The following is a 27,978-nucleotide window of genomic DNA, read 5'->3' as shown; positions in this document are numbered from 1 at the left end:
AATGAGCAAACAGCCGGGATGCATTTATTATAATATGGCATTGGGCTGTACATGAAATGTTTTAACCTCTTCATAACAAAATCTCTAACAAGCTGCCTCAGTTTGGTCCACCCAGTGTCAATCTGGAGTGGCTATTAAACAGGTTTTTGCATTCATAGAGGACTTTTTAAGGGAGTAAAGTATCCCAAAACATTTCACAAATGCATCATCAAACAAAATATTCCTCTCCTCAGTATAATTGCATAACATCACTACTTTCCCTCCACAATCACAATTAAAGTCACTTCAAAGGGACACCTACACTATATCTGTGCCCAGTCGCGTGTTTGGCCATGTCATTCTTACATCCTAAGAAACCTTGTTGCATCCATTGTTACAATCGGAACTTGAATATCGCTGAAAAAAGAGACAAGCTGTTAAAACTTTTCACCTTGCACTCATCAGAACCAATGAAAGAATACAAAATTTCTTGACATGTTTGGTTTATATTTATAAAAGTTTGGCAGTTAACTGTTACCTGAGGTCACTTGCCAACCTTCTCATGTAGTAGAAATTGTTATTCCTGTTGACATTTAGTATTCTTTCATCTGTCCTCGCGAGTGCAAGACAAAAATGCTTTGATAGTTTGTCTCTTTTTCAGCAACAATCTGTAGTTTCAGAATGTTGTGAGAAAAGACATGAAAACTGCTTTTCAAAGTTTGAAATACCCACTTCTCATGATGCTAGGAAGGAGGCAAGCTCAGCCAGCTGAATGGCTTTCAATCTTAATGGAGCAATTCATGGCCCAAGTCTTCCCATTAGTTACACTTCACCTCCATTGCAACCACTTTAAGAAAACGAGGGGGGGGGGGGAGAGGAGGGCAGAAATATTGAACAGTCTTGGGACATCTTCCATTTGAGACTCAAGTCCACAGCATCCCAATTATACCACATAACAGGACCATCTGCACAAGAAACCTACACTGTGATGTGGCTTGTGGTACAGAATGGCACTGTGCAACTTGGCACCATGCCCATTTGTGAACTCCTAAGATAACCAGATTGTCAATTCAACGCCCCAAGCGGAGATTACTCTTTGGGGGTACACAGGGTAACAATTAAGTGGGAAAGTCATCCTGAAGCTTACTGAGGCATCTCCTATGATCTAGATATATAAATAACCTTTGTTCAGAAAGGTACCTGGTGACAGGAATAACTTTGGGTGAGGGGAGAAAAGAGAATAACATTCCTACAAGGAACTCAAATGTAACAGGGTTAATCGAGAGTATTAGGAGGAAAAAAGCTCTGTCAGAGTGCTGGCTTAGGCTGCACTTCAGAAATACTTCATCGAATGGAAAGTGTTTTGGGATACCTTGAATTGGAAAAGTAAACTCTAAAACTCAAAGCCTTTTCCTCTAAGACTAAGAATACTGCAATTGGCATTTTGCTCAACCATTCATTAGTCAGAAGGAGAACAAACATAAGTAATTTTTTTACCTTCTGTTGTTAACTTGTGCAACAGAATTACTATTTCATCTGTTTAAGCACTAGTTCTATGAGGTATTAGCACTCAAGCAGTAAACCTGAGACAAATGTTGGTATTCATTCATTTTCAAAAGTAATGTTTGATTAAATTTGCAGCACTGACCAAAACTTCAATAATAACTTCAAATTTCTTACTTAGAACTGATATACACCCACACCCTGAACCCCAGTGTGTTTGAAACCAACCAGCATTAATTAACCATTGCATTAGTTTGTTGAGTTTCAGACCGTCATGCTCTAACATCATTAATGGGCAGTAACAAAGCCTTCCAGTAATGCATTATATAGTCACAGAACATCATTTTGACCCCCCTGCCACCCCCACCCTCCATCTGTTTTCAGACACAAGATGTTACAGTGACAGCATTGAACTCTGCCCACATTGCGGATTCAGTTGTTTCTAATGTATGACACAATAATATACAGGGTAAAACTCTCAATGACTTTGCTTTGCCAATGCCTTACCTCAATCCTCAGAACAGCAGTTTTAGTGCAAATATCCCCCACGTTCCTGCTTGTTCTCCAGAGCCTGCAAACCACCATTTAACAAATGTAGGTCCATGAGCAAAACACAGTTGGACCAGTCTGTTAGATGAAGACATCTGGGATATGGGCAGAAAGTCCTTTACCTTCCAAGTACCTCACTGATTAAAATATAGATCCTAGAAGTCAAAGGCTAATGTACTGCACCACCCAGTAAATCCCTCCTCATGGCCAAATGCATAGTTTCACTGAGGGCTGCCTTTGTCAAAAAAGATGCTTTCTGCAGGAGTGGACATTGCAAACTGGTTAAAATATAAATTGGGCTCTTTGTTATTGTTTCTTGCTGTTGTAGTAGATCTAATTGTACAAGAATCTTTCAGCCATAAGTTCAAAACTTGAGTCCAGATTTGGCAATTGTTTGGGTGAATATTTCAGCTGATTGTCTTGAAGAGACCTCAGAGCTCCCGCCAGTGCTGCCTGCTGTCTCGTCAAGTGGCATACCCGCGAACCCCATTTTATGTTAACGTCACATTGCTTTCATGCTCCAGATCAGATGGAGCTTGAGAGTTGATCGATGGGCACTGGAAAGAGGGTAGTGTGAAGGGAAGGGAGGATCCTGCTCCGAGGCCCCACTCACTCCAAAACTTTGTGGACAATTTATTGTTTCATGCAGCTTCCTCTGGGTGACAATTCAGTGCTCACTTGCAAGGATTCCCCCACTGTCCCCCACTCTCACTACTAAGTCAGTAACTTATGAACCTGGCCTCTACAAAGTAATCCATCAACCCCACCATCCCTACAATCTCACAAAACACCTCACACTCCAGAAGAAAAGCACGAACTCTGAACTCCATATTTATAGAGGAATCCAGATCTTGTGCAATCATTTGTCAATCCCTAAGCCCCCCAGCCAAAAGGAACCGAGTCTATGAAACCCTTCTGGCTGGAATTTCCCACCTTGCTTTGCTTCAGTGCAAATGGAGAAATTCAGGACTTCCTTCTCCTGACCCAGCCTGCAGAACTACAACCATTAAGGTCAATGATGGGATGGTAACAGACGGACAGTGTAACTTTGACTAATGGGAGTTCCTCATGGGCAGCAGTTATAATTCCCAGCCTGTGCATCAGAATCCAACTCTTTCTAACCAGCAGCTTTAATACTCAACACCTAACAACCAACAATAGGGATTAATTTATTTGCCGCAGTGCAGAGTTATAATTGAACAGACTTCCCCTTTAAGAAGGAGCATCACAATTTCTAACCCGACCCGGCCTTCACATACTCCCTGAGGCAAATTAATCCTAACAGCCTACTGAATTACGTAGATAAAGAGGCTCTGAATTTCCTTCCTTCTTGTTGTGAGGGTTGAAAAGGGGATACAGCTTCTCTGTGAACTTATCCCGTATGGTGTAGATAGGATAGAGGTCGTGGGCATCGTAGAAGGATAGTTGTCCCTCCTCGTAATTCAGGTAGACGCGGATGGTGCGGGGCTTGCGGCGGAGAGGGAGGTACTTGGCGCCGGGCCCATTGAGGTTCACCAGGCTCCCATTGACCATTTCTATCACCCAGTATCCCTCCTGCGGGGTCAGCTCCTTCGTTATCAGCCGGTCGGCCGAAACACTGGCCACCCCAATGACACAGGCAGTGTTGTTGCCTAGCTCAATGTCCCAGTAGTGTTGGCCTGACAGGAAGCCGCTGCTGGCCAGAACGCAGAGCCAGTGGTTGAAGCGATGGGATATGAGCAAGCAATCCCGACGCTTTTCACCGTCAATCACACTGGTGAGGTCTTCGGACAAAATGAGTCGTGGATGTGCTGTCTTGGGATCCAGTTGCAGAAATTCCCTGGCTGGAAGACACAAGTCTTCAGTTAACGGAGACAATGACTGTCCGTTCATACACAGCTAACACAAGCAGACGTAGTTTTTGGATGCACATCATCAATTGCAGGAGGCATGATGAAGGGTAAAACCGCAAATAGAGGCCAAGGCAGGGCCCGAAATCCAAAATTCCAGCCTGATTTCCTCCAGCCACATATTTAACTGGTTTGGGAAACATGGCAGGTAATGATCCATTCACAAGCAAAACAATGCTGCTAGTTCTAGATTGAACAATTTGAAATGTCTTTACATTTGGGTTTTTCCAAGAGGTGGGTGAGTTTCTGAAGCAGTGTGAACATTGTCAGTTCAGAGTGCTTGTAAGCCACTGGGGAGGCCTGTTCTTCAGTCAGGAACCTTTTGACAGGCAAATTTAGAAGGTTTTGCCAACTTCGCATTACAATTAGATGCTGTATGGTAAATTATGTTTTTAATGCAGTGATTAATGTTAACGCTCCGTTTTTAAAAGGTACAAGAGGAGGAATTTCTTCAGCCAGAGTGGTGAATCTGTGGAACTCTTTGCCACAGAAGGCTGTGGAGATGAGGTCATTGAATATTTTTAAGACAGAGATAGATAGGTTATTGATTAATAGGGGGATCAGGGGTTATGGGGAAAAGGCAGGGGAACTGGGATGAGAAAAATATCAGACATGATTGAATGAACAAGACTTGATGAACTGAGTGACCTAATTCTGCTCCGATGTCTTATGGTCTTACTTGACCATTAAATTGACTGGTACTGTGAAAGTGTTTAGATGCATTTGAGTACTTTACACAGCCGATAAGGGATTCTTCTGACTGAAATAGTATCAAAATTCAGATTTCCGTGCTTGAGCTAAACCACATGGTTTCATCTTTACATTGACTGACAGTTCAAACTTCAGACGAGCCTTTATGATTTCTGAACAGGTGGTTGAATTTTCTGATTGGCAGCTCAGCCATCTGTTAAGGCTAAATAAAATACCATAATGTCTCAACTCTGGAGGTTTTGCTGACACAACAGTGCAATGAAATCTCATTATGAATGCTTGGCTGAGTTCCAAAACCATGATTGGGTTCAGGATATGTTGCTGATAAAGTTGTCATGGGACTCTAGCTTTGTCTGATTGTCAATTTCATGGCCAGTTAATTGAATTATGTTTTTTGAAGTTAGTTTACTGTTTTTGTTACTTTAACGGCCTACTTAATATGATTAAGGTTTTGTTTAAGTGTAATTTGAATGGCTGTCTATTTGACTGACTACTTTATGAGCCTCTAAGAGGATTAAGGATTTTTCAAGTGGAGCTTGCACATTTGTTTATTTTGACAGTTTCACAAGCATCTCAAATACTTTCCAGTGTCATTATCTGGTTCTTGAGTGGATGTTGGATGAGCATACATGGGACATTCCCTGTTATTACAGTCACTCATTGTTCAATGCTGCAGAACTCACTTACTCAGTGCATACAAGATGCTCACCACCCAATTTTGTTTTACACACCAAACGAACAGCAATGTAATAATTACCAGCCATTCTGTTTCTCAGTGATATTAATCAAGGATTTAATATTGGATAGCACATGGGGAAAGGACTCCTCTACCAAGTAATGCCATGGGAACCTCTACCCAGGAAAGCAGGAGCTTTGATTATATCACCTCATCTGTAAGACAGCACAACTAATAATGCAGCACTCCCTCAGTAATGCACAGCAGTGTCATACCAAACTTTACACTTTAAAGTCAGGAGTGGGACTTGAACCTTTAACCCTCTGATTCAGAGGTAATATTGCCCTTGGTTGAGCCACTGGCTGCTATAACCACTGTGTAACAGATTCAGTTAGAACTTAGTCCCCTGCACTCAGAGGAGGGATCACATACCTGGTACAAACGCTTTAAGCTCATTCCAGATTTCAACATAACGGAAAGGCGTAATGATGGAGTCAGCACGCAGCACAGTGAGGAAGTCTGCAGGTTTGACGTGCTCTTGCTTACACCTAGAATGGAGTAACATCACAAAGGAAGGATTACAATTTAGAGCTGTATTAACCCCCACCCCCCCGCCTTTCCCTTCCCAATCTCTGCTCTCCAGAAGCTAGGGTCTGTTACTGAGATACAACCCCCTAGAGATGGACAGCCATCTAGCACCATGTCCAAGTGGCCACTCTTTCCAAGCCAGCTCGAGACAGTGAAATCTTAGCAAGGTATTTGGCAAAGAGCATCAGATCAAGCCACTGTTCCCATTTAAAGGAATATTTCATGGTCACAGGACACATTCAAAGATGGTCTGCGGCCAATTAAAATGGTTTTGTTTTGAAGTAGAGTAACTACAGCAGATTAGAAGACCCAGCAACTTATTTGGTACAACAAACAGTAGTATGATGACGGCCAGACAATCTGTTTTAAGCAATAAAAACTGAAATTGCTGGGAAAAATTCAGCAAGTCTGTCAGCATCTATGGATAACAAACAATGGCTGGAGTCCAACATGACTTTTTGGACGAATTACATTCAACTCAAAACGTTGACTCTGTTTCTCATTCCACAGATGTTGCTTTTCCATTGAGTATTTCTAGCACTTTTAGTTTTTGGATTCTCGGCATTCACAATATTTTGTTTTAAATCTGTTGTTAGTATCAGTTCAGGGATATATACTGAAGTTATCTGCTCTTCCTCAGAACACTGCCATGGGATCATTGACCTGAGAAGACAGACAATGCCTCAGTTTAGCCTCTGAAAAAGTGCAGTGCTCCCTCAGTACTGCACTGGAGCACCAGTTTGGATTTTGTACTCTAGGCCCCAGGGACGGACTTGAGCCCGTGACGTTCTGAAAAAGAAGTCGTAGTACTAACTGAGCCACAATTGACACCAAGAGTGCTTCCTACCCAGGGCCATTGGATAGTGAACGGACTGGTTAATCCTCTCCCAAGGATATTTTGGCCCTGGAGGGAGTGCAGAGGAGGTTTACTAGGCTGATACCGGAGTTGAGGGGGTTGAGCTATGAGGAGAGGCTGAATAAACTAGGCTTGTACTCGTTAGAGTTTAGAAGAATGAGGGGAGATCTCATTGAGACGTATAAGATGATGAATGGGATGGATAGGATAGAGGTGGAGAGACTCTTCCCGCTCAAAAAAGACAGTAGGACTAGGGGGCACAGCCTCACGATAAAGGGGAGGCGGTTTAGAACGGAGTTGAGGAGGAACTTCTTCACTCAAAGGGTGGTGAATCTCTGGAATTCTCTGCCCGTTGAAGTGGTGGAGGCTGCCTCGCTAAATATTTTTAAGAAGCGGGTTGATGGGTTCTTGATAAGAGAGGGGATTAAGGGTTATGGGGAGAGGGCGGGAAAGTGGAACTGAGCCACAACAGATCAGCCATGATCTTATTGAATGGCGGGGCAGGCTCGAAGGGCTAGATGGCCTACTCCTGCTCCTATTTCTTATGTTCTTATGTTCTGGCACTGAGCCATAACCCAAGATGAGAATGACTAACACAGCACAGATTTGTGGTTGAACCCAGGGGTGTCATGGTCTGTGTGGCTCAGGGGTGCAGATATATCCAGTGGGGTCCAGGGGAAAACACTCAAAGAAACTGAAACACACACCTTTCCAGGAGCAGCTTGACATCCTGAAGAAAAATGAAAAAGAAATCCAGTTATAATTTGACAATTATGATCAGGAATCAAATAAATTACCTACTGACTGCATATCAAATGAGGTAGCAAAAAGGGACTTGGAATGGAAGTTCAATTAATTGTACTTAATAGACGCTTGCAGTACAGAATGAGTTGTTTTTGACCCAATACACCAGCTATCTGAAAGAACAATCCACTTAGCCCAATTCCCAGGCCTTTCCCTTTTAATCTTTGATCAATACTCTGCTTCAGTATGGAAGCAATTTTGAAGAATCGGATGTCCCATTAGACAAGATGTTATGAAGAGAGGTCCCAACTGCTTCCACAGATGAAATAAAAGATCCAGAAGCACCTCCCCATATCCCCTGCCCCCCACTCCTCTCAGTCCTTCCCATCCCCTCTTCTCCCTTCCCCTCCCTCCCCCCGCCTCCCTTTCCACCCCTCCCCTTCCCCATCCTTCCCCTTTGACCTCTCCTCTCCTTCCCCTCCCATTCCTTCCCACTCCCCCCATTCCCTCCCACTCCCCCCCTCCTTCAATTGCCCTTTCCCCCTCCCCTCCCCTTCCCTGCTTCCTCCTTCCCCTCCCCCTCCATCCTTCCCTTCCATCTTCCCCCCTCCATTTCCTCTTCCCCCCACTTCCACACCCCCATCCCCCAGGACCCTATCCCACTTCCCCGTCCCCTTCCCCTCCCTCTCTCCTCCTCCCCACCTCTCCCTGTCCCCTCCCAGCAAATTTAAAATGACAGTTTCTTTGATCATTTGTCACATGGCTTTTCATGAGAGTTTGCTGCGGTGAAATTAACAACCACTTTTTCCAACATTCCAATAGTGACTATATTTCAAAAGCTCATCAGAGGTTTTAAAATGTCTCTGAGGTGGTAAAATGTAATTCTTCTTCCCACTATCATCTTTTCAAAAGATTTACCCACTTCCCTTGGAAAAGCAATTGTAAATCTGGTTCTCACAGTTGTTTCCATCAGGTCGATCCATGCTCTGATAACTCTCTACATTAAGAATACTTTTCCTAAGCTCTGCTTTTTATTTGGCCTCATATCTAGCTACAGTCTTTGTAGCAACTATCATTGATACACTCATTTAACTTAGAAAACATCAGGTAACGGCGGTGCAAAGTAAAAGAAAGACACTGAGCCAAAGGAGTAACTAAAAGCTTCAAGAACTGGACTCCAGGGAGGGTTTTGACGCTGTAGACAGGGTTAGAGTGTGATGAGCTGAAGGAACAAATTTCAGAGTATGGGTCACAGGCCAATGATGGGGTGAAGAGCTACATATGATGCTTGTGTCATTTGGAATTTGACAAGGTGGTTTACAGGTGTGATGGAGTTTACAGATGTGAAACAGAGGGAGGATTTAAATTTGAGAATTTAAATTTGACCCATTTGTGAGACCAAAAGTCAGTGTAGGTCAGTGAGGACAGGGATAATAGATGAGTGAAACACGGTACTGTTTAAAAGAAGGTCCAGCTAATTTAAACTCTCCCAAGAGATGATTTGACTCTATGGAGATTTTAGAATGTAAAACCAGCTATGACAGCATTAGAATGGTCGAATTTCAAGGTGACAAAGTGTGACTGTGATTTTCGACACTGAGGCTGCAAACATTCTGCGTCAGTTTGAGAATGTCAATCTCAATTGGGGCCAAGAAGAGTAGCTGGGTTGTCAACAGTTTGATGGGTTGGGTTCAAAGAAGCAGAAAAGTGAACCACACAGAGGAGGTGAGTTCAGAGAGTGCGCGAAGGAAGATAGGAAATAAACTGGAGAGCTGGAAAAAGATAGGTTCATGGTTGAAGCTTCAGTGAGTGTGAACAAGTTTGGACTGGTGGATAAGGGGAATGGTCAGAGAAAGTAGCAAATTCAGCTAAATGGATAAACTGAACCATAAATGAAAAATAATTCTGCATCCTTGCTGCTGAAGCTGAGGATTTAAGGGCTAATGAACAGATAATTGATAGTGGGAAGTTGTTGACCTCAGAGCAGGAACTCTTTGAATTCAACAACTCAGAAGTAACTTGAAGGGGCCATAATTTTAGATGAATGTGGGTAAAATTCTGGCCATTATAAAAGATGCTTCGGGAAATAGTGATCACAATAAAATGGAACATACGTTGTTTGAAATCGACATACTCCAAGCACAAACAAAAATCCACACTACCACTTATTTTATTTCTTTTCATTCATCCATTTTTAACACATTTTATTTTTAACTGTATTTTCCATTTCTGAAATCTCACTCTCCATCTCATCTCCAATACCCCCCCCACCCCTCCAAGGACATTCCTCAGGTACTTCGTCCAACAATCTGTACCTTTGTTCTGTCATTCACACATTCTGATCACTTCATGGACACTTTTAACAGCTTTCTCAGTCTTTATCACCACCATTTCTATTCCCTTTGCCCAATTACAGCACCTCCCACCCATCTTCATCGCATAAATTTTGTCCAATTTCCCTTCACTTCAACTCTGACAAAGGGTCATCCAGACGCGAAACATTTGCCGAAATTTTACTGGCATGCTCGCCCCAGAATCAGAGTAGGCGAGGCTCGCTGAACAGCATTCTTCATTGGCCTTGGGCAGATCTTACAAGCCTTGGGTGGGCGAAGTGGTAAAATTCCAGGAGCTGGCGCTATTCTCTCTCCACAGATGCTGTCAGACCTGCTGAGTTTCTCCAGCATTTTATGTTTTTGTTTTAGCTCTGACTTGATGGGTTGCAGTCTGAGCTTCAGACATAGGGAGAGGGCTTGCTACCTGGACACTCCAGGAGGCGGTCATAATCCTTCAGCAAGCTACTTCTGATTTAGTCTGTGACAAGGAACAGAGGGCGTGCCTGAATGAGGGAGGCTTGGGGGCCAGCAGGTGGCAATTGAGTATCTTCAAACCTTACTACTATCCAAGATTTGATGTCCTTGCAGCTTATGTGGATGGGAACAGGGACTGCAGTGTGAATGAGCAGATTGTCCACATCACTCCAGTGCAGGAGCCATTTTCAAGTGAGGTGGGGCGGGGGGATGTGGTTGGGGGAAGAGCAGAAAAGAATGGAGTTGTGGAAGGGGACAGAATTTTATGTGTATTTGGGTAAAATTCTGGCCATTGTAAAAGATTCGCTGAGGAATAATAAAATTGAATCTACATTGTTTGCAACTGACATATTCTAAACACAAACTAAATCTTAAACCTAAGCAAAACCATTCACATAGACGAGAGGAAAGTTAGCTATAGATAATTAGGAAAGTAGACTTAAAAATATGGCAGTAAATAAACAGTTGGAAATATTTAAAGAAACGTATGTATTTCATTGAAAGAAAAGCCCAGACGAGAAATAACAAAGAACAAAACAGCCTGGGAAACAGGCCCTTCGGCCCAACAAGCCTGCACCGCCATTTTAACATTACGAGCCCCCCCCCTCCACCCATGACTCTTATTTATTACACCAATCAGCCTAATAGCACATCTTTGGGGCGTGGGACGAAACTGGAGCACCCGGAGAAAACCCACGCAAGCATGGGGAGAATGCGCAAACTCCCACAGACACTGGCCCAAATCCATGTGTCTGCACAGCAAACAGAGATAGTCACTGAGCTGTCGTGTTGCCCAGCATCTGGTCTAGTTTAAGTGTACACTAATGACATGAAGTACTAGGCTATTCTCAAAACAACCAAGAGCAGCCCTCATACAACCCATCGCGTGTATGCCCCTCGTTGGACAACAAGGCGGACCGAAGCACCTGTGAATTAAAGAGAAAAACATTAGTATCATCCACATCCTTATACGTTACCAGGGACGTCCCAAGGCTACTGAACCTTATTTAACACAATCTCTTATATCCCTCCATCTCCAACCCACTCATGTGCCTGTCTAAGTAACTCTTAAACAACTAAACAACTTAAAATATCTACCTATGACTTCCTAAAAAGGTTAAATGGTATTGGATTAAGAGGCTTATAATGTCACAATGAACAGTAGCAAGTCTGAGAATTAAGAGTTTTAGAAACAAGCAAAGGGCCACCAAAAAGTTAACAGAAAGGGAAAAAATTGAAAAGTAAATGGGACAAGAATATTAAAGCAAACTACTCGAGCTTTTATGATTTTATAGAAAAGGAAGAGCAGCTAAAGTAAACTTATCCCCTTAAGGGAGACAATGTAAATTATCATGAAGAAATGGCAGAAACATTGTACAAATATTTTCATAATGAAGACACAAGTTACTTACCAGAGATTGAGGGTAACCCAGTTCCAAAAGGTGCAAAGAAAGAAAGGTAATCAATATTTGTGGATAAAAAGTACTGGAGAAAGTTGAGAAACTAAAATATAGCATACCCCAGGATTAGATGACCTATGGTTCTAAAGGAGATATAGTGGATGAGCTAATTATTATTTTCCAGAATTCCCTACATTCTGAAATGCCCCAGCAGATTGCAAGTTAGCAAATGCAATACCATTTTTCAAGAAAGGATTGAGAGAGAAAGCAGGAAGCTGCAGGCTCGTTAACCTGACATTATGGAAAGTTGTGAATCTATTTTTGTAGAATTTATCTTCAAGGAAGTCTTACCAACTCACTTAGAAAGGCATATTATAACATTGAGCAAGTCAACTTAGTTTTATAAAAGGGAAAACATGTTTGACATGTTTATAGAAACATTTCTGAGGATGCAATGAGTCAGGAAGATCAGGGGGAACCAGTAGATGCAATGTAATTGGATTTCCAAAAGGCAATCAGGTTATATACAAAAGGTTAGTACACAAGATGAGGGCTTATGGATTTGGTGATTATTTTAGCATGGATGGAGGATTGGTTAACAGGCAAGATGCAGAGAGTCAGGTTGGTAGGCTGTCATTAGTGGAGTGTCGCATGGATCAGTGCAGGGCTTCTGCTATTCATTATAGATATTAAGAACTGAATGATGCATCTAGGTTTGCTGACAATACAAAGCTAGGTGGAGTTGTGAGGAGGACACAGATGCTGCAATAGATTTGGGCCAGTTAAATGGATGAGAAATAAGGTGGCAGATGGAGTAAAATGTGGGCAAGGGTGAAGTTACTCACTTTGCTCATAAGAACAGAAAAGCTGATTTTTTTTGAAAATTGCAAATGTCCATGTTTGGAAAGACTTGCGTGCACTCCATATTCAAAGAAAAATGCACTTGCATTTGAGGCAGTACAACAAAAGTTCACTGCTTTGGTCCCAAGGATGAGAGGGTGGTCCGATTAGATGAGAGGCCAAGCAAATTGGGTCTATGTTCTCTATCATTTCAAAAAATGAGAGATGATCCCATTGAAACATTATGAATTGGCTTGACAAGGGAGGCACTGATTGGGAAATTTAGGATTGTGACGAGGATGAATTTCTTCACTCAAAGTTGTGAGTGAAGTTCTCTATCCCACAGATTGTGATGTGCAATCATTGAATATATTTAAGGCTGAGATATACCGGTTTCTTTTGCCTCTCAGACAATCATAGGAGTTGATAAAAGCACATAATAGTGAAATGAGAACATTGAATGGTGGAGCAGGTGGTGTGGTGTTCAGCTACTATTTCCTATAATTTTTACAGTCATGTTAGATTAGTGGGTAGCATCTTTACCTCTGAATCGTAAGGTCGTGGGTTCAAGCCCCACTCCAGAGATTTCAGTACAAGCCTGATATTTTGTGCAGTCCGAGAGAGTGCTGAACTGCCAGAGGTGCACTTGTCTGGACGATACATCAACCCAAGGCCCCATTTATCCTATTAGGAAAATACAAAACATCCCACAACACATTTCGAAGAGGAGTGGGGGAGTTCTCCTCATTACCCTGGCTAATATTTATCCCTCAACCATGTTTGGTCATCATCACACTGTGCATAAACTGGCTGCAGCTTTTCCTAAATTACAGCAATGGCTGCAGTCCCAATAAAAAATTCCAAGTTGGGTTGTGGGTTGTAAAAGTACTTTGGATGCTGTGTCAGGAAGACTGCTATATAAATGCAAACTCATTCTCTCCTTTCTCAGCCAGCAAAGATTTCCTTAAAACGCACAGAACACAAAGCAAGGCGCAACAAAGGTGAAACAGCAGCAGCAGTGTGTGTTTACTCCATGCTTCCCCACAGGAGGACATTCCCCTGTCTACATCAATGAGGAGGAAGTGGAAATGGTCGAGAGCTTCAAGTTTCTATATGTCCAGATCACCAACAACCTGTCCTGGTCCCTCCACACCGACGTGTTAAGTTAAGGAAGCCCACCAATGCCTCTACTTTCTCAGGAGGGTAAGGAAATTTCCGGTGTCTACTACAATTCTCATCAATCTTTATATGTGCACCATAGAAAGCATTCTTTCTTTTTGTATCACAGCTTGGTATGGCTCCTGCTCTGTCCAAAACTGCAAAAAACTATAAAGGGTCATGAATAAAACTCAGTCCATCACTCAAACCAGCCTCCCATCCACTGTCTGGTCAGCACATCCCACTGCCTCAGAAAAGGAGCCAGTAAAATCAAGGACCTCACGCGCCCTGGACATTCTCTATTCCACCTTCTTTTGTTGGAAAAAAAACAAAAGTCTGAAGTCACGTACCATCTCAAGAACATCTTATTCCCTGCTGCTGTCAGACTTTTGAAAGGACTTACCTTATATTAAGTTATCCTTCTCTACACCCTACCTATTACTGTAACACTATATTCTGCATTCTCTCCTTTCCTTCCCTATGAACGGTATGCATTGTCTATATAGCAGCACAAGAAACAATACTTTTCACTGTATACCAAAACATGTGACAATAATAAATTAAATCAAATCAAGGCTGCACTCTCCCACCTGTCTCTTACCTGAAGCAGTTCCAGAGGCTCTGTGAAACTCAGCTGCAGCCGCACATCCAGGATGGCTTCCTCCATTGTGGAGATTTCTTGTTGGATCTTAGTCAGGTTTTCCTTCAAGGGTTCAATGGTCCGGCACACTTCCTGCTCAATCTTCGACTCTAGTTCCTGCTTCCTCGCATTTAGAAATTGATAGATGGTGTCCAGATCGGCCTCAACCCGATCCTTCAGCTGTGTGCCTTGTTCCTGGGTGAAAATGACCAAACAGATCCGTTCAGTCTTACCTTCCCTTCTCTTTCACATCCCCCCACTCCCCCTCAACATTACAAGAAATGACCTGAATCATAGTGCTAAGAGTGCTGACGTCCCTATGGCATCCTGCACAAGTAACCTGAGGCAGGCAGCACTGGGCCCCAGAGGGCACCATAGTATGTACCGTATACAAGCTGCACTATGGCATGCCAAGCTTCCTTCAACAGCATCTTCCAAAGCACTTGACTCCTACCACCTGGAAAGACAAGAGCAGCAGATGCATTGGAATACCACCACCTGCAAGTTACCCTCCGAGTCACATGACTTGTAACTATATCACCATTCCTTCACCACAGCTACACCTAAAAGCTGACATTCCAATTTCTAACAACACTAAGGGTACAAATGACTAGTGGACTGGAGTGGTTCAAGAAGATGATCTTATTGAATGGCGGGGCAGGCTCGAAGGGCTAGATGGCCTACTCCTGCTCCTATTTCTTATGTTCTTATAACTTACCACCTTCTCAGGGGCAATCGGGGATGGGCAACAAATGCTGACTATGCCACAACTGCTGGCCGTGCCACTGTCCCACATATCCCAAGAGCATTTTTAAAAACATCTTCTGAAGGAATCACTGAGGCTCTTGCCATTGCCTCATTTACGGACATCCCATTGATCTCCCGATCTACCAAGCACATAACTAGGGCCATTTCTGATCACTTCTTTGCATCACTCTCCATTGGCATCCCTCTTCCCTGTCCCATTCCCGGCTCTGATGGGAAGATGCTGGTGTTGCACTGGGGTAAGCACAGTAAGAAGTCTCACAATACCAGGTTAAACTTCAAAAGGTTTATTTGGTAGCACAAGCTTGCACCTCTTTAAATCCTTGTTTAACCCTTTCTCCACTCACACTGTCTGTACTTTAAAGACTTGATTACCAGTAAAGACTTGCATTCCAATCATTATCTTGTAAATTGAATTTGTGTCTATATATGCCCTGTTTGTGAACACAACTCCTCACTCACCTGAAGAAGGAGCGACAATCCGAAAGCTTGAGCTACCAAATAAACGTGTTGGACTCTAATCTAGTGTTGTGAAACTTCTTACCATTCCTAGCTCCCCAGTCTTCACAACTGGGGAAACAAACCCTCTGCAAAATTTACCTCCAACTGCATTTTCTGAATCTCACCACAATATTTCTGCTTTATTCAGCCAAATTCTTACTTCCACCTTTGGTGCCACAGACTGCACTGAGGTAATCACCGGTATTGCAGACCACACTAAGACAATCACTGGTACCGCAGACCGCACTGAGACAATCACCGGTACCACAGACCGCACTGAGACAATCCCCGGTACCACAGACCGCACTGAGACAATCACCGGTACCACAGACCACACTGAAACAATCCCCGGTACCACAGACCGCACTGAGACAATCACCAGTACCGCAGACCGCACTGAGACAATCACTCTCGCTGTCATTCCAGTTATTCCTCCTGCTCAGCTCTTATCTCTGTTCACTCGAGTCCAACATACACAAGACTCTGAACAGATATGATGGATCATTGTTTTAGCCATTCACCGAACATCTACTTGGAGCAATTCAAACGTTATCGTGTCCTGCTCTCGTCTGCTATTCCAGCATCGTCCAGGAACGCCAAGATAAGCTCCAGGTTCTTTTCCCTCTTCACACTGTCTTCTTAAACCTCCCTCATCCCCGTCTCCTCTACTCTTAACCCCAACCTTCCCCGTGCCAACAACAACAGATACAGGCTCATGAATTTCTTTTTTGCTAAAATTGATTCCATCCACTTCCCTCCCTTTCCTAAGCTCATTGGATCAATCTTCCTCAAGAACCAACGCACTCTAATTCTCATCTACAAGCCGCCTTTTGATATCATCTGAAAACACAGTACCTTTTTTTTTATGTGCTGACATCATTCAGCTATACCTCACCATCGTTGCTCTTCATTCTTCCACTGCATATCAGACTGAATGAGCAGAAATTTCCTCCAGTTAAATATCAGGGAGATCAAAACCATTTGAGTTTAATCCCTCTCACAAACTCCATCTATTCCTTAGCAGCTGACTCTACCCTTCTCCCTGGCAAATCTCGAGACTGAATCAGACTTGTCCTTGCCACCTTGGCATTGTATTTGATCTACAGATGAGCTTCTATCTATTTTGTGAAACCTCACTAAGTCACTGATTTCCACTTCTGTAAAATCATATCTGCCTCAGCTCATCTGCTGCTGAAATCCTTGTCCAAGCCTCTGTTACCCCGAGACTCTGATGTGGAGATGTCTAGACTATCCCAATGTACTCCTTGCTGGGTTCTGACATTCTGTCCTTTGCAAACTTGAGGTCATCCAAAACTCTTTTTTTTTATTTGTTTCTTCTTAAATGTATTGTTCATAGGATTTGGGTGTCGCTAGCTAGACTAGTATTTATTGCCCATTTCTAATTGTCCCTTGAGAAGATGATGGTGGGCTGCCTTCTGGTACTTTCGCAGTGCTGTTTGGGAGGGAGTTCCAAGATTTTCACCCAGTGACGAAACAGCGATATATTTCCAAGTTAGGATGGTGAGTGGCTTGGAGTGGAATTTTGCAGGTGCTGGTATTCCCACGCCTCCGCTGCCCTTGTCCTTCTAGATAGTACAGATCACAGGCTTGAAAAGTGCCTGCACCAAGTCCCGTTCACCCATTAACTAGTGTCACTGACCCACATTGGCTCCAAGTTAAACAATGTCTCAATTTTAAAATAATATTCATGGTTTCAAATCCTTCAAAGGCCATCCCCTCCCTATCTCTAATCTCCTCCAGCCCCACAACCCTCCAAGATATCTGGATTCCTCTAATTTTCCCTCCCTGTATCTCTTTCTGCTGAGACTCTCCATAAAACTTTCTCCTTTGACCAAGCTTTTGGTCTTTTGCCCGAATATCTCCTGATGCGACATACGCCAAATCTTATTTCAACATGCGACTATGAAGCATCTTTTCATAAAATACACATTATGAATATATATTCTTGTCTTATGCACGATGGTCTGGCTCTGATTTTAAGTTTCCATCCCTTTGCCCTGACTACCCGACCAGTACAAAACAATTTCTCCCTGGATGTCATTTTTTGCAAAATCCGAAATACTTCAATCAATCATGTCTGCTAAATGCCAGGGAATACAAGCTTAGTTTATGTAATCTAAAGTTGAAAAGTTTATTTATTAATGTCACAAGTAAGCTTACATTAATACTGCAGTGATGGTACTGTGAAAATCCCCTAATCGCCACACTCTGGCACTTACTCAAGTACACCGAAGGAGAGTTTAGCATGGCCAATGCACCTAACCAGCATGTCTTTCGGACTGTAGGAGGAAACTGAAGCACTCAGAGGAGATCTACGCGGACATGGGGAGAAGGTGCGGACTCTGCACAGACAGTGACCCAAGCTGGGAATTGAACCTGGGTCCCTGGCGCTGTGAGGCAGCAGTGCTAACCACTGAGCCACTTAAACCTTTTGAACCTGAGTGACATTCTGGTAAATCTACACCGTACTCCTTTTAAAGTTAATTTATCATTCTGAAGGTGTGCTGTCCATAATCGGTCTGGGTTTTGTATAGCTGGAGCAAAACATCTTCCCCTTTATATACCAGTTCTCCAGATATAAAGGCTAACACGCCATTCATTTTTTTTTGTTGGACTTGACCACTACATTTTAATGATCTGTGTACATAGATCCCTAAATCATTTTGACCTCCACTGTTCTTAACTTTCAGCATTTAAATAACACTCAGGCTTATTGATTTTTGCTATAATGCTTGTCACTCCACTTATCATGTTATGTATTTTAGCTTGTCCGACTAGCTTTAAAAATGTATTTAAGGAGAATCTTGTGTATTAGATCGTTGCTGGACTTTTCTATTCAGCATACAGTATTTAAAGTTATTATTGTACTGGGACATTCCTATTTGTGCCAAAACTTCTGCTCAAAGCATCTTCTACCTATCAACTTAAAGGATTAGTCTTGCTGCCTCACAGCGCCAGGGATCTGGGTTCAATCCCAGCTTGGGTCACTGCCTGTGTGGAGTTTGCATATTCTCCCCGTATCTACGTGAGTTTCCCCCGGGTGCTCCAGTTTCCTCCCACAGTCTGATTACATGCATTGACCATACTAAATTCTCCCTCAGTGTACCCGAACAGGCGCCAGAGTGTGGCAACTTGGGGATTTTCACAGCAAATTTATTGAGGGTGTTAATGTAAGCCCACTTGTGCATTAATAAATAAGCTTTAAAGATATGCAGGTAGGTTAACTGCCATGTTAAATTGCCCCTAAGTGTAAGGGGAATAACAGGGTAAATACGGGAATAGGGCATGGGTGGGAATGCCGTCGGTGGCTCGATGGACTGAATGGTCTCCTTCTGCACTGTAGGGATTCTATGACGAGGCCCAACCGTAGGAAAGGATACTACACTCACCTTAATTACACAAATCTTTGCCTCTTCCTGGATTTGACTTTGGCAGGCCTGATCCTTCTGCGACTCAAGGAAGCCGATGGCTTGTTCCAATTTTTCCTGCAGGAGAAACCATGAGCTTTGTAAGGCTAGGCATGTACAGATTATCAAACGGAACAATAAAAGAAATAGGAGCGGGAGACCACCATGCTGCCTTTCAGCCTGCTTCACTGTGTTTTATTCATTCATTTGTGGGAGATAAGCGTCGCTGGTTGGCCAGCATTTATTACCCATCCCTAGATGTCCTTCAGAAGGCAATAGTGAGCCGTTCAATCTGATTCTGGTGAATCTTTGGCTTCAACTCCACGTCTGTTGATAAAGTATCTATTGGTAAAGAATATGCTGTGGAATTCAGAAGAGGTGATCTCTTTGAAACATTCAAGCTTGACAGAGCAGGCACTGAGATGCTATTTCCCTTGGCTGAGGAAACTAGAACATGGGGCCCAATCTCAGGTTAAACAGATGATCATTTAGGGCTGAGATGATGAGAAATATCTTAACTCAAAGTGTTGTCTGTCTTTGGAATTGTCTATATCACAGCATTGTGAAAGCTCTATCATTAAGTAGTTTGAAGGCTGACTTCAGGAGCTGAACAGCCTCCTTCTACACTGTAAGCATTCTGTACACGCTTCACCCTCTCCCTGTGTCCTACATAACATAAAAACATAAAATCTAGGAGCAGGAGTAGGCCGTCAACCCCTGGAGCCTGCTCTGCCATTCAATAAGATTACGGCTGATCTTTTAGTGGACTCAGCTTCACTTACCCACCCGCTCACCGTAACCCTTAATTCCTTTACTGTTCAAAAATTTATCTATCCTTGCCTTAAAAACATTCAATGAGGTAGCCTCAACTGCTTCGCTGAGCAGGGAATTCTACAGATTCACAACCCTTTGCATGAAGAAGTTTCTCCTCAACTCAGTCCTAAATCTGCTCCCCCTTATTTTGAGGCTATGTCCCCTAGTTCTAGTTTCACCAGCCAGTGGAAACAACATCCCTGCTTCCAACTTATCTATTCCCTTCATAATCTTCTTTGTTTCTATAAGATCTCCCATCATTCTTCTGAATTCCAATGAGTATAGCCCCAGTTTACTCAGTCTCTTCTCATAAGCCAACCCGCTCAACTCCAGAATCAACCTAACGAATCTCCTTTGCACTCCCTCCAGTGCCAGTATATCCTTTCTCAAGTAAGGAGACCAAAACTGTACAAAGTACGGTGAGGCCTCACCAGCACCTTATACAGCTGCAACATAATCTCGCTGTTTTTAAACTCCATCCCTCCAACAATGAAGGACAAAATTCCATTTGCCTTCTTAATTACCTGCCGCACCTGCAAACCAACTCCTTGTGATTCTTGCACAAGCACACCCAGGTCCCTCTGCACAGCAGCATGCTGCAATTTTTTACTATTTAAATAATAGTCCATTTTGCTGTTATTCCTATCAAAATGGATAACCTCACATTTATCAATATTTTACTCCATCTGCCAGACATCGCCATCCACTTAGACTATCTATATCCCTTTGCAGACTTTCAGTGTCCTCTGCACACTTTGCTTTGCCACTCATCTTAGTGTCATCTGCAAATTTTGACACACTACACTTGGTCCCCAACTCTAAATCATCTATGTAAATCGTAAACAATTGCGGTCCCAACACTGATCCTTGAGGCACACCACTAGTCACTGATTGCCAAGCAGCAAAACACCTATTTACCCCCAATCCTCTATCCATGCTCATACATTACCCGTAACACCCTGCACCTTTATCTTATGAGCAGCCTTTGGTGCGGCACCTTGTCAAATGCCTTCTGGAAATCCAGATACACCACATCCACAGGTTCCCCACTGTCCACTGCACATACAATGTTCTCAAAGAATTCCACCAAATTAGTCAAACATGACCTGCCCTTCATGAACTCATGCTGCGTCTTACCAATGGGACAATTTATATTCAAGTGTCCCGCTACTTCTTCCTTGATGATAGATTCAAGCATTTTCCCTACTACAGAAGTTAAGCTAATCGGCCTATAGTTACCCACTTTTATCTACCTCCTTTTTTATAACAGTGGCGTCACATTTGCTGTTTTCCAATCTGCAGGAACCACCCCAGCGTCCAGCGAATATTGGTAAATTACCACTAGTTTGCTATTTCCCCCGCCATCTCTTTTAGTATCCTGGGATGCATTCCACCAGGGCCAGGAGACTTGCTTACCTTTAGCCCCATTAGCTTGCCCAACACTACCTCTTTCATGATAATGATAGTTTCTAGGTTCTCACCTGCCATCACCTTCTTGTCGTGTTATTGTGTCTTCTACTGTGACCAATTTCTGTCGTGTTATTGTGTCTTCCACTGTGAAGCCTGACACAAAAATACCTGTTCGATGACTCAGCCATTTTCTCATTTCCAGTTATTACATCGCCTTCTCATCCTTTAAAGGACCAATGTACTCTTTAGCCATTCTTTTTCATTTTATATACTTGTAGAAACTTTTGCTACCTGTTTTTATATTCTGAGGTAGTTTACTCTCATAATCCATCTTACTTGACTTTATAGCTTTTTTCATGGCTTTCCGTTGACCTTTAAACATTTCTCAATCCTCTAGGTTCCTACTAATCTTCACAACTTTGTATGCATTTTCTTTCAATTTGATACCCTCCTTTATTTCTTTAGATATCCATGTCTGATTATCTCTTTTTCTACAGTCCTTCCTTATCACTGGTGTATAGTTCTGCTGAGTACTGTGAAAGATCGCTTTGAAAGTCCTCCACTGTTTCTCAATTGTCCCACCATAAAGTTTTTGCTCCCTGTCCACTGTAGCCAACACCTTCCTTTGTATCCCACACCCTCTGTCTCCTGTGTATCACACACTCCTCACCCTGCATTTTGTATACCCCTGCACCCTTACCCTGTGTCCTGTATACCCTCCACCCTCACCTTGTGTCCTGTATCCTCCACATTCGCTCTGTATCATAAAAACATAAGAACTAGGAGCAGGAGTAGGCCATAAGAACATAAGAACATAAGAAATAGGAGCAGGAGTAGGCCATCTAGCCCTTCGAGCCTGCCCCGCCATTCAATAAGATCATGGCTGATCTGTTGCTGCTCAGTTCCACTTTCCCGCCCTCTCCCCATAACCCTTAATCCCCTCTCTTATCAAAAACCCATCAACCCGCGTCTTAAAAATATTTAGCGAGGCAGCCTCCACCACTTCAACGGGCAGAGAATTCCAGAGATTCACCACCCTTTGAGTGAAGAAGTTCCTCCTCAACTCCGTTCTAAACCGCCCCCCTTTTATCTTGAGGCTGTGCCCCCTAGTCCTACTGTCTTTTTTGAGCATCTGGCTCCTCAAGCCTGCTCCGCTATTCAGTAAGATCACGGTTGATCTTTTTGTGGACTCAGCTTCACTTCCCTGCCTGCTCACCATAACCCTTAATTCCTTTACTGTTCAAAAATTTATCTATCCTTGCCTTAAAAACATTCAATGAGGTAGCCTCAACTGCTTTACTGGGTAGGGAAATCTACTTAATGCCTCCTTAATTACCTGCTGCACCTACAAACAAACTTCTTGAGATTCCTGCACAAGGACACCCAGGTCCCTCTGCACAGGAGTATGCTGCAATTTTTAACCAATTAAATAATAGATCATTTTGCTGTTATTCATACCAAAATGGTTGACCACACATTCACCAACATTGTACTCCATTGCCAGATCTGTATATCCTCCACACTCTCCCTGTATCCAGCATAGAAACATAGAAAATAGGAGTAAGCCATTCAGCCCTTCAAGCCTGCCCCACCATTCATTGTTCAAGTAGACAACCTTACAATTATCCACCTTACACTGCATCTGCCATGCATATGCCCACTCACTCAGCTTGTCCAAATCATGTTGAACCATCTCTGTGACCTCCTCCCACCCAGCTTTGTGTCATCTGCAAATTTAGAGATGTCACACTTAGTTCTCTATCTAAATCATTAATATATACATAATAAATAGCTGGTGTCCCACCACTAAACCCTGCAATACCCCAGTACTCACTGCCTGCCATGTGGAAAAAGACCCGTTTATTCCTCTTTGTTTTCTGTCAGCCGACCCATTTTCTACCCATCTCAATACACTAGCCCCAATCCCATGTGCTTTAATTGGATATGCTAGTCTTTTTTGTGGGACTTTGTCAAAAGTCTTTCAAAAGTCCAAATAAACCACTCTACTGGCATCCTCTCCCTGCACCGTTTATCTGGCATGCTGTGTGTCCCGGATATCCTGCAGTCCTTTCCCTGCATCCAGTATAACCTCACCCTCCCTGTGTTCTGTAACCACATCCCCCCCCCACCCTCCCTTCTGCATATCCCACACAATTTCTATGTCCCGTATATCCCGCATCCTCTCTCCTTGCTGTTGTATGTCGCAGACCTCTCTCCCTGCTCCCCGTATGTCTCAGATCTCTCTCCCTGATCCCTGTGTCCTAGATCCCCCTCCGTGATCCTTCTACATCTCAGATCTCTCTCCCTGATCCCTGTGTCCTAGGTCCCTCTCCCTGCTCCCTGTATGTCCCAGGCTCCTCTCCTTGCTCCTTGTATGTCCCAGACCTCCCTCCCCGCTCCCATATGTCTCAGATCCCTCTCCCTACTCCCTGTATGTCTCAGATCCCGCTCCCTGATCCTTCTACGTCTCAGATCTCTCTCCCTGATCCCTGAGTCCTAGGTCCCTCTCCCTGCTCCCTGTGTCCCTGTGTCCCAGATCCCTCACCCTGCTCCCTGTGTCCCAGATCCCTCACCCTGCTCCCTGTATGTCCCAAGATCCTATACCTGCCCCTATGTCTCCTAGGCTTCTCTTCCTGTATGTCCCAGACCCCTCTCCCTGCTCTCTATATGTTCCTGCATGTCCTACAATCCGCTCTCTTTCCCCCTGTTATCCAGCTTCCTGATCCCCTGTACATTCTCACCTTGTATATGACAGCAGCCTCCTCGACGGGAATAAAGCTGTGGCCTCGGTGCTCTTTGGCGCAGGAGCACACCACACAGATGGCCCCCTGGCAGTCCTGGCAGAAGAGCTTGCGACGCTCCTCATGCCGTTGGCAGTAGAAGGCAGGATGGCCCTGGCGAGGCTGCAGTTTCAGCTCCCTCACCCCCTCCACAATGTTGGCCAGCATGCGGTTTGGCTTCAGCTTCTTCTCCCGGAACTCCTCCCTGCACTCGGGGCAGGAGTAGAAAGAATTGCCCTGCTCCCAGCTCCTGGAGATACAGAGCCGACAGAAATTGTGTTCACATTCCAGTGCCACCGGCTCCTGGAAGAAATCCAGGCAGATTGAGCAGGTCACTTCACTGAAGAGACGGTTCACATACTGAGCTGTGGCCATTCTCAAACTGATTTCGATAGGACTTCCTTCCAATTTCAATCCTTCTCAAATATCCACCTGAAAATAATTATATATAAATAATATCAAATTTAACAGACATCCACATTACAGCAAACTTTTCCAGTCCCCTTCATTTCTAACTAAATTACATTTCTAATACAGTCAGCCATGGATTACTGCTTTGAACTCTCTCCTCAGCCAGAAGGCTGTGGGGTCAACTTATACATTCTCAGGGCTAGAGCCCACAACCTAAGCTGATGCTGTAGTCTAGTACCGAGGGAGTGCTGCACCATCAGTCATAACAGTTTTCAGAAGCGCAGTTAAACAGCAGTCCCCGCGTGCGTTCTAACATTGGCATGGAAGACCCCTGGCACCATTCTGAAGTCGTCCAGAGGAATTCTCTTCCATAAACTGATCAGTATTTTGCCCCTTAATGAACATCACGTTAAATAAAAAACATTTTATCTGGTCACTGCTTTTTGTGGGTTATTTCTGGATGCAAATTATCTGTTTTTTCACAACAGGAAATATGCTTTAGCTGCACTTCATTCATGGTAAAGCACTTTAGGATATCCTAATGAAATTGATACCAATATGTAAGTGAATGTTTTTTTCAAAGTGGAGCTGAAAGCATTGAGAGAGGCCATTGGGCCCATCACATCTTTGCTAAAACAATCAAAATCTAAATTTGCTGCCTCACACCACCCCTCCCCAACTCCACTTCTCCTCCCACAGTAATGTTTATTTTGCTACTTTGGATATTTATATTAATTGTCCTAAGATGCACGGTCTCTGCTTCAATCTCTTTCTCCCTGTGGTAAAAGACTCTCTTCTCCAACATCTCTCTACACAGATACATTTACTCTATTAACAGTTTTCAACTGACATCTCAACAGGAGAAACAGTCATCCCAGTACCAAAGAAAAGCCAGATTGCGTGCCTTAATGACAATCATTCGGTGGCTCTGATTTTCATCATTATGAAGTGCTTCGACAGGTTCGTCATAGCACGAATCAATTCTAGTTTTCCCGATTGCGGCCGCAGCTGGAGTACTGTGTGCAGTTTTGGTCGCCGCACTTACGCAAGGATATTTTGGCCTTGGAGGGAGTGCAGAGGAGGTTTACTAGGCTGATACCGGAGTTGAGGGGATTGAGCTATGAGGAGAGGCTGAATAAACTAGGCTTGTACTCGTTAGAGTTTAGAAGAATGAGGGGAGATCTCATTGAGACATATAAGATGATGAATGGGATGGATAGGATAGAGGTGGAGAGACTCTTCCCGCTCAGAAAGGACAGTAGGACTAGGGGGCACAGCCTCAAGATAAAGAGGGGGTGGTTTAGAACGGAGTTGGAGGAACTTCTTCACTCAAAGGGTGGTGAATCTCTGGAATTCTCTGCCCGTTGAAGTGGTGGAGGCTGCCTCGCTAAACATTTTTAAGACGCGGGTTGATGGGTTCTTGATAAGAGAGGGGATTAAGGGTTATGGGGAGAGGGCGGGAATGTGGAACTGAGCCACGACAGATCAGCCAGGATCTTATTGAATGGCGGGGCAGGCTCAAAGGGCTAGATGGCCTACTCCTGCTCCTATTTCTTATGTTCTTATTATTATGTTCTCCTTATACACTAATGACTGTGTGGCCAAATTCCCCTCCAACTTGATTTTCCAGTTTGCTGATGACACCACCATAGTGGGCCAGATCTCAAACAATGACATGACGGAATACGGGAAACAGATAATCTGGTGAACGGGTGTGACGACAATAGTCTCTCCCTCAATATCAACAAAACAAAGGAGATTTTCATCAACTTTGGGAACATGCCCCTGTCTATATCAATGGGAATGAAGTAGAAATGATTGAGAGCTTCAAGTTTTTAGGTGTCCAGATTATCAACAACCTGTCCTGGTTCCTCCATGCTGACGCTATAGTTAGGAAAGCCCACCAATGCCTCTACTTTCTCAGAAGACTAAGGAAATTTTGCTTGTCCCCTACATCTCTCACCAACTTTTACAGATGCACCACAGAAAGCATTCTTTCTAATTGTATCACAACTTGGTATGGTTCCTGCTCTATCTAAGACTGCAAGAAACTATGAAGCCCTATCCATCATTCAAACCAGCCTCCCACCCATTGACTCTGTTTACATTTCCCACTTCCTCGGAAAAGCAGACAGTGTAATTAAGGACCCCACACATCCTGGACATACTCTCTTCCACCTTCTTCACTCAGGAAAAGAATAATAAGTCTGAGGACACGTATCGATTGACTCAAGAACAGCTTCTTCTCTGCTGCCATCAGACTTTCAAATGGATTTACCTCGCATTAAGTTGATTTTTCTCTACACGCTAGCTGTGACTGTAACACTGCATTCTACACTTTCCTTTCCTCCTTTATGAACGGTATGTTTTGTCTGTATAGCACACAAGAAGCAATACTTTTCACTGTATACTAATACATATGACAATAATAAATCAAATCAGTCTCCTCATTCTCTCTGCTTAAACATTTCATAATTTCAGAAGCCTTCATTCAATCTCATCTCGGCCTTCCCTCCAGTAAAAACAATGCCAGAAGCAAGTACCCCCTCACAGCTATGGTTTCCAACTTGAGATATTTAAACACACAAAAATTGTTAAATGTCATCAACACTTAATTTTATATATATATAGTTTAAAATCTAAGTACACTCAGTGATGATGGAAAGTTAGCCACCTGAATGAACCGTGAATGGTTTCTCACATTTCTATAGATGCCACCCTTACCTGCATGTGTCTTTTTTTGTTGATTACAGTAAAATTAAATAAGTGACAATTTTTTTTTAGTGGGGAAAATATGGAATTTAAAAGCAGCCTTCATTTTGTCAATTAGGCTGTTACTTTGAGGTTGGACTCTGAAATACAGGGAAACTTGCCTCAGCTCAGTTCTGGAGTTTGTGTTGTTGCTGTTTACGTGGTCATTTCACATAATTTCAACAAAAATTTGTGCGTGTATATATATATTTTGAATTTCTCCTGCCGTTTATTTATCCCCCTCATTTTATCCCCCACCCCAGTTTTGCAGTAGGTGTTTACAAATCACCAGCTTTCTGCACAGTTTCTGGGCATTAGACACACTTGGCAGAACTTCGGTGGACAGAGAGCAAGTTTCTGGGATTTAAAGGGAGATTTTGAAATTGCCTGGAAGGTGGATTTAAATCAAAAGGACAGACAGACACCTACAGACATGCAGCCAGTCTCTGGGCGGTCGCCACCTTCACTAATTCACTGCACGCCATGTTCACAGCACTTTGTAAACTACAGGGGAAGTTGCTTCACTTTCTCTTCCCATTTTGATCCAATTCACGTCATTAATGTACGGCTGCGATCTTAAAACTAACCTTCAGTTCCTTTTATGCACAAACTCCTTTCATTCACTAACACAGCGCTTACTTTTTATCGTGTCTGTGGAAAGAGCCAAACCTCCACCCCCAAATACTGGCAGCTTTTCATGGTGCTGCAGTACCACTCCCGGCCACTGACAGCACTGTCCTACCTCCCGCCGTCCCTGCTGCCACCAAGTGCTGCTGCAG

General features: G+C 43.4%; 1 protein-coding gene across 2 annotated transcripts; it reads right to left on the bottom strand.

Moving 5' to 3' along the window:
• On the bottom strand, window positions 1-27,918 carry LOC145348166 (zinc-binding protein A33-like). 2 transcript variants are annotated; one of them, XM_080196361.1, is made up of 7 exons: window positions 27,839-27,918; window positions 23,999-24,469; window positions 19,017-19,112; window positions 14,302-14,535; window positions 7,459-7,481; window positions 5,740-5,855; window positions 1-3,854 (listed from the first exon to the last, which is right to left on the bottom strand). In XM_080196361.1, exons 2-7 carry the CDS (start codon window positions 24,410-24,412, stop codon window positions 3,310-3,312), a joined length of 1,428 nt encoding a protein of 475 aa, XP_080052487.1. In that variant the 5' UTR covers window positions 24,413-24,469; window positions 27,839-27,918; the 3' UTR covers window positions 1-3,309. The 2 variants fall into 2 exon arrangements, with proteins under 2 accessions (XP_080052487.1, XP_080052486.1); XM_080196360.1 differs by having other exon boundaries at window positions 27,787-27,875.
• Window positions 27,919-27,978: the final 60 nt, after the last annotated feature.

The sequence above is a fragment of the Carcharhinus amblyrhynchos genome, chromosome 9 (assembly GCF_965287045.1).
Source record: "Carcharhinus amblyrhynchos chromosome 9, sCarAmb.v2.hapA, whole genome shotgun sequence".
Lineage (NCBI taxonomy): Eukaryota > Metazoa > Chordata > Chondrichthyes > Carcharhiniformes > Carcharhinidae > Carcharhinus > Carcharhinus amblyrhynchos.
This window is presented reverse-complemented; position numbering and strand designations above follow the sequence as displayed.

Coding starts and splice junctions, on each gene's coding strand:
- LOC145348166 (XM_080196361.1), bottom strand. CDS start 24,412: ATGGCCACAGCTCAGTATGTGAACCGTCTCTTCAGTGAAGTGACCTGC. Junction 19,113..23,998: donor AGGCTGCTGTCATATACAAG/GTGAGAATGTAC, acceptor TTTCTCCTGCAG/GAAAAATTGGAACAAGCCAT. Junction 5,856..7,458: donor GTCAAGCTGCTCCTGGAAAG/GTGTGTGTTTCA, acceptor ACTCCATTCTAG/GTGTAAGCAAGAGCACGTCA.